Here is a 14,147-nt window from a genome sequence, read left to right on the forward strand (position 1 = left end):
AGGTGCAGCAGGCTATTAGGAAGGCAAATGGCATGTTGGCCTTTATTGCAAGAGGATTGGAGTACAGGAATAAAGAAGTATTGCTGAAAATAGAGACATGTCGAAGATTTTCGTCTTGCACTCATCAGGACAATTTGCAAGAATAACCAATGCAGGGGAAAACAACAACTTATATTGCATGAGAGTGCTGATTGGTTGTCAAGTAAACCCTGATTGGTAGAGGTGTGGCCATGGGGAATGCACCAGTTTACGGTGACTGACAGTTAACTGCCAAAGCTTTGGCCTTGCCCTGAGGAATTAACCAGCGAATGGCTGTCACTTATTTTGTTCAGTTGAAACAGGCGCAATGTTTGTACATGTTCTTTCTGTCTGCAAAGAGCAGGGCCCTCTGTATTAATATATGTAGCTTCCACTACGTGCAAAAACGCCACACTGCAAGCCCTACTGACAATCTTAAATTAGCTGTCAGCATAATTCTTAGCACACGGAGGATTATTTAGCAAATGTTGTCCAATCGCAGAATCACATCTGATGTTGGACACTGTGTTTTGAGTTTTGCAAGTGTGGGCTGGTTGGGTACAGTCTGTACCTTGCACGTTGCTAACAGCAGAAGGGACCTGTTAAACGTATTCAACGATGGAGCATCCACAACCCTCTGGGGTAGAGAATTCCAAAGATTCACAACCCTTTGAGTGAAGTAATTTTTCATCTCAGTCCTGAGACTGTGCCCCTCTTCTCCATTCCCCCACCAGCGGTGATTGGTTTCTGATCACAAACGGTCCCGCCTTCCCCTCTCCCATACGGCCAATAATTGGGCTGCATGAACTCCGGCAATTGGTCAGGAGGTGCTGTCAATCACCGTGTGAGCGGCCCGCCCCGTGGCCGCCGCTGTTCGCGCGCTCTTTGAACGTGAGTGTGCGAGGCCTAAGCCGCGGGCTGTATTAGCGGGCTTCGGCACCGAGCACCCAGGGACCTGGCATACACGGTGGTAGGGCTTGACAACTCGCCCAGTGGACTAGGAGATATTGGCACTATGGGCCCGAGCAGCTACTGAAGGCTGGGGTTTCGGGAACCGTGAGACAGAAGCCGAGCCTGGTCGGCCCGAGTCCGCTGTAAGTGACGGCTCTGTTCCTATCACATTGCAGTAACAGCACAGGCTCTAGTGACTGGGCCGGAGCTGGGCTTCAGGGCGGCATGGGGGAGGGGAGGATCTCCTTATTGGGTGGATCTCGTGTTTAATTTGGTGTGAATTAATTTCCTAGGACCATAACTACTAAGCTATTGTAATAAAAGCAAAGTACTGCGGATGTTGGAAATCTGACATAAAAACAAAGTGCTGGAAATACTCAGCAGGTCTGGTAACATCTGTGGAGGGAGAAGCAGAGTTAATGTTTCTGGTCAGTAACCTAAAGTTCTGATGAAAGGTCATCGACCTGAAATGTTAACTCTGTTTCTCCACAGATGCTGTCAGACTTGCTTAGTATTTATTTGAGTTAACAATTGTTCAACAGTTAGATCATTGTCTGTCCACCTCCCTTTTTTTTTTGTAGGATATGGCTGAAGAGAAGTCCCAAGTTTCCTCTAGATTTCTGTTTCCCTTCAAACCCTACTCCATCCAGGAGGAATTCATGACTGCCCTGTACAATGTGCTTGAAGCAGGGAAGATTGGAATATTTGAGAGTCCCACAGGAACGGTATGTTTTAATATCATGTCTTAATCGCATATAAAGCCATCTCAGATCACTGTGTCGCTATCCACCCAAATCCCCTTTACCCCTCCAAGCCCTGTTTAGTTCTGTGTCTGGCCCTGGAAAAAACTCTCAATTCACTTACAATTGTACTCTCAAAATACCAACTGATTAGCCTTTGCCTTTCCATTCACCAGGATATTTCCACAGCTATCAATCTGCTCAATCACGCCCTCACCTCCAGTTTTGATGCCCTAGTCTCCAATAAAATCATTACCCTCCCTCTCACCCTGGCCAATCCTCTGGTACCTGGACCACATAAAGCATTATTGGGTCCTGCTCGTGTCTGCCAAATCTGCTCACTATTCCAGGATCATGGAATGTAAGGATAACCGCAGGATTCTTTTCTCTACTGCAAACCATCTTAAACCCTTCTCCTGTCTTCTCTACCCTCATCAACAAGTACAAGGAGCTCATGGACTTCTTTGTCACGAAGATGGAGACCATCCAATCAGATGCCTTTGCTGCTTCCATCCCTCTCCTTAGCCCACTGGGCCAAACGTCCTCTAAGGTTCCCTTGTCTTGAACTCCCTTCTTTCTCTAGTTTCACTCCTATCTCATCTCATGTCGTATCAGAGCTCATCTTGTCCATGAGATTCACCTCCCGCTCCCTTAATCCTTTTCCCACCAAACTGCTGATCACCCAGCTTCCCTTCCTGGCTCCCATGTTAGCTGATATTGTTAACCATTCTGCCTGCTCTGGTACTGTCCCCTCTCCTTCAAATCTGCAGTGATCATCCCCTCCTCAAAAAACAAACCCTTGACCCTTCCGTCCTTGCAAACTCCCTCCCCAACTTATCTTTCCTCTCTAAAGTCCTTGAATGTGTTGTCGCCTCCTAAATCTGTCCATCTTTCCCGGAACTCCATGTTTGAATCCCTGCAATCGGGCTTCCGCTCCTTCCACAGTACCGAAACGGCTCTTATTGAAGTCAGATTACATCCTGTCGACTGTGACAAAGGTAAACTATCCCTCCTCATCCTTCTCGACCTGTCTGCAGCCTTTGACACAGTTGATGACGCCATCTCCTCTTTACCTTTCTAATGCCTCTTTACTGTTGTCCAGCTGGCTGAGTCCGCATTCACCTGGTTCAGTTCTTATCTATACAGTTTTAGCCAGACAATCACCTGCAATGGCTTCTCTTCCTATTCCTGCACTATTGCATCTGGTGTCCCAAAAGCATCTGCCCTTGGCCCTCTCCTATTTCTCATCTACATGCTACCCCTTGGCAACATCACCATGTCAGTTTCCACATGTACCACTCTTGACCCCATCACTCTTTAAATTGTCTGATATCTAGTACTGGATAAGCAGAAATTTCCTCCCAACTAAATATTAGGAAGACTGAAACCATTGTCTTCCGTCCCTGCTGCAAACTCCGTTCCCTAGCCACCGACTCCATCCCTCTGCCTGGCAACTGTATGAGGCTGAACCAGACTGTTTGCAACCTTGGTGTCACATTTGACCTTGAGATGAGCTTCCGACCACATATCGTACCATCACTAAGACTGATTATTTTCACCTCTGTAGCATCGCCCAATGCCACCCCTGCTTCAGCTCATCAGTTTAACCTCATCCATGCTTTTGTTACCTCTAGACTTGACTATTCCAATGCACTCCTGGCGAGCATCCCACTGTAAACTTGAGGTCACCCAAAACTCTGCTGCTCGTGTCCTAACGCACACCAAGTCCCATTCACCCATCACCCTTGCTGACCTTCATTGGCTCCCGATTAAGCAATGCTTTGATCTTAAAATTCTCATCCTTGTTTTCAAATCCCTCCATGGCCTGGCCCCTCGCTATCTCTATAATCTCCTCCAGCCCTACAACCCTTCAAAAACTCTTAGGTCCTCCAATTCTGACCTCTTAAGAATTCTCACTTTTAATGACTCCACCGTTGGTGGCTGTTCCTTCAGCTGCCAAGGTCCTAAGCCCTAACTTCCTCCCTGAACCTTTCTGTGTCTCTACCTCGCTTTCCTCCTATAAGATGCTCCTTAAAACCAATCTCTTTGACCAAGCTTTTGACCATCTGCCCTAATATCTCTTTATGTGGATCAGTGTGAAATTTTGTTTGCTAACACCCGTGAACTGCCTTGGGGAATTTTAATATGTTAAAGTTGCTATAAAAATAAAGGTTATTGTTATTAAAGCAAGGCTTCGATTTATACAGCGCCTTTCAGGACATCTCAAAGCTCTATACAGCCAGTGAAGTACTTTTGAGATGTAGCCACTTTTGTAATGTAGAAAACGCAGTAGCCAATTTGCACACAGTAAGATTCCACAAACAGCTAGGTAATAATGATCAGTATTGCGGCCAGGTGATGAGGGGGGGGTCTCAGGCTCCCCTTTCGCCCCTTCTCTTGTTTGACCGCAACAGGGTTATCCTTTTTTTAACACAGTGATTGAGCTTACCACCTCAGTGAGTGTTTGTTCCTGTTTCTCTAATGTGATTGCAAAAGAACCAATCAGCTAGGTTTTCTTGAGTTTGAACAAGAAAGAGGTAAGTTTATTACACTTAACACTCTAACCCGGTTTAAAATACACCTCCTAATTTGTATGTTTGTATGTATGTTTGTAAAATACGCTACGCATTCACGCACACATTCACATGAGAGTCACACACACGCAAATAGATTACAGAGGGAAACAGATTTGTTGGTTGGATTAAAGCCCGGAATAAATGGAATTTAAATAAAGTTTGTGAGTCCAGTAGTCCTCAGCTGAAATTGTAGTCTGGAAGTCCTCGCTAGGCCACGTGCACGGTGGTTGGCTTGCTTTGCTCAGGGCTCCTGAAGGCAGAAGTTACTGCCTGTCTGTGACAAAGCTTACAGTTTCTTCAGAGCTGCGCAGGCAGTCACATGGCTCTATCAACCCCTTTGTTTTTAATTAGGTTTTTTGCTGGAATCTTCTGAGATTCAAGGTGCTACATGCCTCAAGATGTCCAGTCACACTTTGAGGGGGTTGGCTCTTTCAAAGTCAGTGGATGTAGATGGCCTTGATAAAGCCATTCTAGGGAATTCAATCACTGAGACCATTGTTCTGGCTGGGCTTGGTGATACTTTTCGTCTCCAGTTTAATCTTCTGGTGTTTTAAATGTAAATTGCAGTGGCCATCCTGGCTACCAGTTTTGTAAAAGTTAACTTGTAGGATTTTTCCATTAGAAGTCTAATGTAAGATTCCAACCCATGAAATTAATATTACCCATTTGGCATAAAGGGTTTTCATGACACCAGATAGTGGTTCTTTTATTTCTTCTCAAGTGGTGCCTTTACTCACTAGCAGAGCATCTTAACTTTTTAGAAAGGTCCATGTTTGTATTCATTTTGTGACAGAGTTAAGCCCAAGCCTGCCATCCGCGGATGTGTGTCAGCACATGCACGTTATCTAACAGAAAACCGTGAAATGAAAACTTGGGCTTTTTTCTGGCTCCCCATTCGTTTCTTGGAAGGGGAGCCCGTTTCTGGGAGAATGAGACCAGTAATGCAGCATTTCCACTGGCAGGAGAATAATTGCAGTTGCTAAATTTATAAAGGCGCTTCCATTTGTAGGTGTGGGTATAGAAATTTATAATGGGGGAAAGGTTGAGACGGAAGTGTGACAAATTTATCAATTTACTATGGATTTCCTACACCATTATTGACCATAGGTTGGATTGTTTGCTATTTCATAAGGGCAGAATGTAATATTCTGCTGCTGAGGTGGATTGTGTCCCTTTAAACCACAAAATCTAATTGTTACATGAATTGTTCAAGCTGTTGAGAGTTTAGTTGTTCAGTCAAGCAACTTTGCAAGCTCCTTGAATATTGTTCTGTACCTATCAAAGTCTGAGTTTTGTATGCTATGATATGTGCTTCTCCATACACAAAACATGAAAGATGAAGAGTATGGAACAGACCATCTGGTCCATCGAGTCTGACCCGTAAAGCCATCTTTTTTTCTTTATTTATTTGTTTCATGGGATGTGGGCGTTGCTGGCAAGGCCAGCATTTGTAGCCCGTTCCTAATTGCCCCTGAGAAGGTGGTGGTGAGCTGCCTTCTTGAACCGCTGCTGTCCATCTGGTGTGGGTACGCCCACAGTGCTGTTAGGGAGGGGGTTCCAGGATTTTGATCCAGCGACATTGAATATACAATGGATGTTAGGACTCTTGGAAGTACAGTGGATCAGAGGGACCATGGTGTACTTGTCCATAGATCACTGAAGGCAGCAGCACAGGTAGATAAGGTGGTTCGGAAGGCATATGGGATACTTGCCTTTATTAGCCGAGGCATAGAATATACGAGCAGGGAGGTTATGATGGAGCTGTATAAAATGCTAGTTAGGCCACAGCTGGATACTGTGTACAGTTCTGGGCACCACACTATAGGAAGGATGTGATTGCACTGGCGAGGGTGCAGAGGAGATTTATCAGGATGTTGCCTGGGCTGGAGCATTTCAGCTAAGAAGAGAGACTAGATAGGCTAGGGTTATTTTCCTAAGAGCAGAAAAGGCTGAGGCGATTGAGGTATACAAAATTATGAGAGGCATAGATAGGGTCGATAGGAAGAAACTTTTTCCTTTAGCTGAGGGATCAATAACCAGGGGGCATAGATTTAAGGTAAGGGGCAGGAGGTTTAGAGGGGATTTAAGGAAAATCTTTTTCACCCAGAGGGTGGTTGGAATCTGGAATACATTACCTGAAGGGGTGGTAGAGGCAGGAATCCTCATAACATTTAAGAGGTATTTAGATGGGCACTTGAAATGCCATAGCATACAAGGCTACGGGCCATGTGCTGGAAAATGGGATTAGAATAGATGGCCGGCGCGGACACGGTGGGCCGAAAGGCCTGTTTCTGTGCTGTATGACTCTGAAGGAACGGTGATATATTTCCGAGTCAGGATGGTGTGTGGCTTGGAGGAGAACTTGCAGATAGTAGTGTTCCTACGCATTTGCTGCCCATATCCTTATAGGTGGTGAAGTCGCAGGTTTGGAAGGTGCTTTTGAAGGAGGTGTGGTGAGTTGCTGCAGTGCATCTTGTACATTGTGCACACTGCTGCCACTGTATGTCGGTGCTGGAGGGAGTGAATGTTTAAGGTGGTGGATTGTGTGCCGATCAAATGGGCTGCTTTGTCCTAGATGGTATTGAGCTTCCTGAGTGTTGAAGCTACCCTCATCCAGGCAAGTGGAGAGTATTCCATCACACTCCTGACTTGTGCCTTGTAGATGGTGGACAGGCTTTGGGGAGTCAGGAGGTGAGTTACTTGCCGCAGTATTCTCACTTTTGTGACCTGCTTTTGTCGCCACAGTAGTTATGCAGCTGGTCCAGTTCAGTTTCTGGTCACTGATAACCCCCAAGATGCTGATAGTGGGATCGTTATTGCTTGGCACTTGTGTGGCGCAAATACTTTAAGCATCGTGATTTTCAACACTCCAAACACCAGCAGGCACCTGATCTCCTGGGAGAGGCAATATAAAGCCAAAGGCCTATTTAAAGAGGAGAAAACTAGAGAGTTCTCTTTTAGGTGATCAAAACTAGACCATTCAGCCCCTTTAAACTTGCTTTGTCGTTCAATTAGATCATAGTTGACCTGAGCCCGGTAGTACACGTTGACTGCAATTTATGTTACTTATATCTCCTGCCGTCTGTATGCTGTGATCTCTGACTCAACTAGGAACTGCCCCAGCTCTATGTGCTAGCAAATCTACCACAGCATTGCTTATGATAGGTCAGAGGATGTGATGTATCATAAATCAGGAGTGTCATAACATCAACAGCTTATTAGCGGCTTTAGTGTAAAACATCCCAAGTCACTTCACAGGAGCATTATCAGATAAAATTTAGCACCCAGCTACATATGTGTAGCTTGATCCAAGAGGTACGTTTTAAGTAACATCTTAAAGGAGGAAGGTGAGTAGAAGAAGTCACTTTCATAGTAGCCGCTGGTTTAGAGTTATTACGTAAATCTGGGCAGAATTATGGAATTCAATCACCAAAACGATGGGAAGAGTCCCAGAATAGCATGGAATGAAAAGCAGTTTTATTCTGTCACTTTATTCTGTCAGTTCTTCTGATTATTCATTGTGCTGTACGTGGCATAATAGCCTTATTTTTTGTATAGGTTATCCTTATACTCAGTATGGGTAGCATCACTGGAGATCTGCTAAAGTGCATTAACAGATCACCTGTGGCATTGCTCAAAGTTTCAAGCACATGCTTTCTATAAAAATAAAGGTTCTCTGTGAGAGGGAAGGTGTTGGAGGAGGTAAGTGTATTCTCTAAACGCAGGATTTATATGCTTTTTACTGATGTATTTTCTCCCTACGTCCTCTGATGCACTAAATATGGCTATCATCACTCCTTCAGGGGAAGTCACTCAGTATCATCTGCGGAGCTCTCACTTGGCTCAGAGACTTTGAAGAGAAGAAAAAACTGGAAACCGCCAAGATTTTGGAAGACAGTGCACCACAGCAAGGGTTGTCCCAGGATCGCCAGAGTTCCTTGGGTGTTGACTGCGAGGAGTCTGAAGTCAAGGCCTCAGGGGGAGAATTAGACTGGATCACTGAATTTGTTCAGAAGAAGGCTGAGCGGGATCTGGTCGATAAGTTAAAGGTCAGTTTAGTCATAAATTTGAGGTGGGTTGTACATTTGATAATCTTGATTTGCTATTGCCAGCCGTGGCAGATGGATAATCTAGCTTAACAAACCTGATTCTTCAGATAGAGGGGCTGCCTCCTGCTCTGAGGGCTGAACTGATGTGTGTGAAAGTCTGCCTGCCATATTAATATGTTGGAACTACAGTGGATTGAGGAATGTCAATAGGTAAAGAACCCATTAAAGGGGAAAGGTGGGCGCTGAAGTTTTGACATGGTGGTTGAGGAAACTTGTAGCTTTGGAAACAACCTGATGTTCAGAACCTCATTAAAGGCTGTGGAGGAAATCAAGGTGTAAAGTTTCAAACATGGTGAGTGTTGAGAAAGAAGTTGCTTATAAGAGTGGAATCCTCACCAAACAATTGGACAAGGTTGAATGATTAATGGAGGTCATTGACCTGAGGAAGAAGCAGTGGGAAAGAGAGGGCAAAGGGTTGATGAAAAAGGTCCATCAGCCAGAGCGACTTTGGAAGAATTGGTGGAAGTCTAGATACTGTCTCTCACTAGCTCCCTGCTGAGGTCCACAAGGAGTGAAATTTCTGCCTCTGCTAATTGTAATGAAAAAAACTCTTGTAAAGAATGAAGTTTCCCACTTTATGTTCCCATTTCCCCTAAATGTAGCTGACGACTGTGAGTTTGCCCTGTCTGGAACAGTAGTCAGGCAATTTACTGACATTAGGAACTGTCACAGGGAATCTGGGCTACTTCCTGGGGACCTGAGGTATAGGAAGGGAGCACATGGCTATATTTGTCCAAAGCTTATTCTAAAACATGTGGATATTTACAAACTTGTTTTTGTAGGATGAAGAATTAAAGAGAAAGAAAAGGGAGGAACGATTGGAGCAAATGCGTAACAATGTGCAGCTTAAATATGCTTTGAAACGTAAGGTAGGAATTCTTCTTTAAGCTAGAGATGTGGAAGGAGGTGTTTGGATTTGTGGAGATAGAAGGGCTGTGTGTTGAGATTTTATTTTCAACTACACATTGCTCACAAGAGGTGTTTGGATGAAGAAGGCCCTTTGTCCTCCCCGCTGCCTTCCCATTACACCTTATTGTGTTTCCCTTCAGTGAATTCAGTGTGATGAACGTTGCCACCCATCCGATAAACTAATTCCAGCTGCTCCAAAGTGGAGAAAGAAAAATTGCATTTCTGTAGCACCTTTCACAACCTCAGGGTGTCCCAGATCATTTCACAGCTTGAAGTACTTTTTGAAGTGTAGTCAGTGTTGCAATGTAGGAAATGCAGTAAGGTTCCAAAAACAGCAATGTGATGGTGACCAGATAATCTGTTCTTTTAGTGATTTTGATAAACATTGACCAACACATTGGGGAGAACTCTCTGCTCTTCTTTGAATAGTGCCATGAGAGCTTTTACATGCCTCTGAAAGGATAGTTTAGCCTTAGTTTAGCATCTCATCTGCAATACTTCCCATTTATCCTATCTCTGTAAGGTAGTAATACCCCATCCCCTCCCTATCTCTGCAGTCTTCTCTAACTTTATACCGGGATGTGTTAGTGCAGCAAAACAATACTGTGGTTTAACACGTGTCAGTACGTGTCCCTAACGGTCCATTAGTATCGTTCTTTGACAGTGCCAGTTGTTCTAACATATCAGACTGACCCCTGGTGCATTTAAACAGTGCTCTGTTAATTGTATATAATTGTATGCAGGTGGTGGGCATTAACTGGGGATTCACTTGTGCCCCTATAAAAAGGGACAGACTGAAACTGTGGTTGTTGGGTGAGGAGGTGCATGTTTATTTTATTTTTAAAAAAATTTATTCATTCATGGGATGTGGGCGTCACTGGCTATGCCAGCATTCATTGCCCATCCCTAATTGCCATTGAGAAGGTGGTGGTGAGCTGCCTTCTTGAACTGCTGCAGTCCATGTGAGGTAGGTACACTCACAGTGCTGTTAGGAAGGGAGTTCCAGGATTTTGAACCAGCGACAGTGAAGGAATAGCGATATAGTTCCAAGTCAGGATGGAGTGTGACTTGGAGGGGAACTTGCAGGTGGTGATGGTTCACTGCATCTGTTGCTCTTGTCCTTTTGAGGTGGTAGAGGTCACGGGTTTGGAAGGTGCTGTCGAAGGAGCCTTGGTGCGTTGCTGCAGTGCATCTTGTAGATGGTACACACTGCTGCCACTCTGCATAGGTGGTGGAGGGAGTGAATGTTTGTGGATGGTGTGCCAATCAAGCGGGCTGCTTTGTCCTGGATGGTGTCGAGCTTCTTGAGTGTTGTTGGAGCTGCACCCATCCAGGCAAGTGGAGAGTATTCCATCACACTCCTGACTTATGCCTTGTAGATGGTGGACAGGCTTTAGGGAGTCAGGAGGGAGTTACTCGCTGCAGGATTCCTAGCCTCTGACCTGCTCTTGTAGCCACGGTATTTATATGGCTACTCCAGTTCACTTTCTGCTCAATGGTAGCCCCTAGGATTTGATAGTGGGGGATTCAGCGATGGTAATGCCATTGAATGTCAAGGGGAGATGGTTAGATTCTCTCTTGTTGGAGATGGTCATTGCCTGGCACTTGTGTGGCACGATTGTAACATGCCACTTATCAGCGTAAGCCCGAATGTTGTCCAGATCTTGCTGCATATGGACACAGACTGCTTCAGTATCTGAGGAATCGCTAATGGTGCTGAACATTGTGCAATCATCAGCAAACATCCCCACTTCTGACCTTATGATTGAAGGAAGGTCATTGATGAAGCAGCTGAAGATGGTTGGGCCTAGGACACTACCCTGAGGAACTCCTGCAGTGATGTCCTTGAACTGAGATGATTGACCTCCAACAACTACAACCATTTTCCTTTGCGCTAGGTATGACTCTAACCAGCAGAGAGTTTTCCCCCTGATTTCCATTGACTCCAGTTTTGCTAGGGCTCCTTGATGCCGTACTCGGTCAAATGCTGCCTTGATGTCAAGGGCAAACACTGTCACCTCACCTCTTGAGTTCAGCTGTTTTGTCCATGTTTGATCAAGGCTGTAATGAGGTCAGGTGCTGAGTGGCCCTGTCGGAACCCAAACTGGGCATCACTGAGCAGGTTATTGCTAAGCAAGTGCTGCTGGATGGCACTGTTGATGACACCTTCCATCACTTTACTGATGATTGAGAGTAAACTGATAGGGCGGTAATTGGCCGGGTTGGACTTGTCCTGCTTTTTGTGTACAGGACATACCTGGGCAATTTTCCACATTGCAGGGTAGATGCCAGTGCTGTAACTATACTGGAACAGCTTGGCTAGGGGCGCGGCAAGTTCTGGAGCACAGGTCTTCAGTACTATTGTCGGAATATTGTTAGGACCCAAAGCCTTTGCAGTATCCAATGCCTTCAGTCATTTCTTGATATCACACAGAGTGAATCGAATTGTCTGAAGTCTGGCATCTGTGATGCTGGGGACTTCAGGAGGGGGCTGAGATGGATCATCAACTTGGCACTTCTGGCTGAAGGTTGTTGCAAATGCTTCTGTCTTATCTTTCGCATTGATGTGCTGGGCTCCCCCATCATTGAGGATGGGGATATTTGTGGAGCCACCTCCTCCAGTTAGTTGTTTAATCGTCCACCACCATTCACGGCTGGATGTGGCAGGACTGCAGAGCTTGGATCTGATCCGTTGGTTATGGGATCGCTTAGCTCTGTCTATTGCATGCTGCTTATGCAGTTTGGCATGCAAGTAGTCCTGGGTTGTAGTTTCACCAGGTTGACAGCTCATTTTGAGGTATGCCTGGTGCTGCTCCTGGCATGTCCTCCTGCACTCTTCATTGAACCAGGGTTGGTCTCCTGGCTTGATGGTAATGGTAGAGTGGGGGATATGCTGGGCCATGAGTTTACAGATTGTGGTTGAGTACAATTCTGCTGCTGATGATGACCCACAGCGCCTCATGGATCCCCAGTTTTGCATTGCTAGATCTGTTCAAAATCTATCCCATTTAGCACGGTGGTAGTGTCCACAACACGATGGACGGTATCCTCAATGTGAAGGCGGGACTTCGTCTCCACAAGGACTGTGCGGTGGTCACTCTGACCAATACAGTCATGGACAGAAGCATCTGTGTGAGGCAGATTGGTGAGGACGAGGTCAAGTATGTTTTTCCCTCGTGTTGGTTCCCCCACCACCTGCCGCAGACCCAGTCTAGCAGCTATGTCCTTTAGTGCTCGGTCAGTAGTGTTGTTACCGAGCCACATTTGGTGATGGACATTGAAGTCCCCCACCCAGAGTACATTTTGTGCCCTTGCCACCCTCAGTGTTTCTTCCAAGTGGTGTTCAACATGGAGGAGTGCTGACTCATCAGCTGAGGGAGGGCGGTAGGTGGTAATCAGTAGGCGGTTACCTTGCCCATGTTTGACCTGATGCCATGAGACTTGGGGTCCGGAGTCGATGTTGAGGACTCCCAGGGCAACTCCCTCCCTACTGTAGACCACTGTGCCGCCACCTCTGCTGGGTCTGTCCTGCCGGTGGGACAGGACATACCCAGGGATGGTGATTGCAGTGTCTGGGACATAGTCATACTCACAGAATCATACCTTACAGACAATGTCAGGCTGTTGCTTGACTGGTCTGTGGGACAGATCTCCCAACTTTGACACAAGCCCGCAGATGTTAGTAAGGAGGACTTTGCAGGATCGACAGGGCTGGGTTTACCAGTGTCGTGTCCACTACCTAGGCCGATGCTGGGTGGTCCGTCCGGTTTCATTCCTTTTTTATTGACTTTGTAGCGGTTAGGTACAATTGAGTGACTTGCTAGGCCATTTCAGAGGGCATGTCAGAGTTAACCACATTGCTGTAGGCCAGACCAGGTAAAGACAGCAGATTTCCTTCCCTAAAGGACATTAGTGAACCAGATGGGTTTTTACAACAATCGACAATGGTTTCATGGCCATCATAAGACTAGCTTTTAATTCCAGATTTATTAATTAGATTCAAATTCCACCTTTTGCTGTGGTGGGATTCAAACCCATGTCTCCAGATCAATACCCTGGGTCTGTGGGTTACTAGTCCAGTGATAATACCACTAAGCCACTGCCTCCCCTATGTTTATAATGTGTATCTATAAATACTTATAAAAGTTTGTAAAGATTGCCTCCAGTTCTGTCCTTCACCACCTGGCTTTCTGAAATACAATATGGTAGCAAAGGATGGTTGCCTAAAAATGAAGGTTGGCAACTAAGAAAACATTTTCCAGGCAGAAAACTAAAATCCTAGTGGCCATTGTGGAAACTCCTGCAATTAGAATTCAATTGTTGTAAAGAGAGTTCACTTCGAAACCTTTTTGGTTTTCTGGGAGGAATTTTTAACAGCGTTGCAGGCCTGAATGTTCCTTGTCCTGGAATTAATGAAGGGTTGCAGACTCCTTTGGTTAAAACTCAGTCTGAAGTTGGTAGTGGAAATCCTGGTTCAATTTCTCAGATGGGGAGTTTTCAAGGTTACTTTGCAATCTCTCTGCCTCAGTAGTTTAAAGATGGTGCTGGCAGGGCTCCTTGCTTAGCTGATCGATCTGACAGCTTCTCTGGCTGGAATGGCTTTCTGTCTCCCCCTTTCTCAGAAATCGCTTTGTTTTGAGAAAAAACCTTATCAGGCTGTATTTCGGTCAGGTGACCATAGATGCTGTACTCTGGTGTGTCCATTTAATGTCTTTCAACGCGGGGCCATTGTTACACAATTGGGTTGGAATGTGCTTTATCTTTGATAAAGTGGGGTTACTTCTCACCTCTTATCTTGGCTTTGCATCAGGAGATGCTCTGCGAATGTCTTTGTTAGCCCAGTT

At 45.5% G+C, this 14,147-nt stretch overlaps 1 protein-coding gene across 2 annotated transcripts in view; it reads left to right on the forward strand.

Annotated features, from left to right (window-relative positions):
* The first annotated feature begins 875 nt into the window (after positions 1-875).
* ddx11 (DEAD/H (Asp-Glu-Ala-Asp/His) box helicase 11) overlaps positions 876-14,147 on the forward strand; it is a 169,979-nt gene continuing 156,707 nt past the window's right edge. Inside the window, exons 1-4 of one of the 2 annotated variants that reach the window (XM_068051077.1) lie at positions 876-1,112; positions 1,551-1,694; positions 8,089-8,334; positions 9,177-9,263. In XM_068051077.1, the coding sequence (XP_067907178.1) occupies positions 1,554-1,694; positions 8,089-8,334; positions 9,177-9,263 (474 nt within the window). In that variant the 5' untranslated portion in view covers positions 876-1,112; positions 1,551-1,553. The remainder of the gene's footprint in view (positions 1,113-1,550; positions 1,695-8,088; positions 8,335-9,176; positions 9,264-14,147) is intronic. The other variant, XM_068051078.1, reaches the window with a different exon arrangement.

The sequence above is a fragment of the Heterodontus francisci genome, chromosome 18, assembly GCF_036365525.1.
Source record: "Heterodontus francisci isolate sHetFra1 chromosome 18, sHetFra1.hap1, whole genome shotgun sequence".
Taxonomy (NCBI): Eukaryota; Metazoa; Chordata; class Chondrichthyes; order Heterodontiformes; family Heterodontidae; genus Heterodontus; species Heterodontus francisci.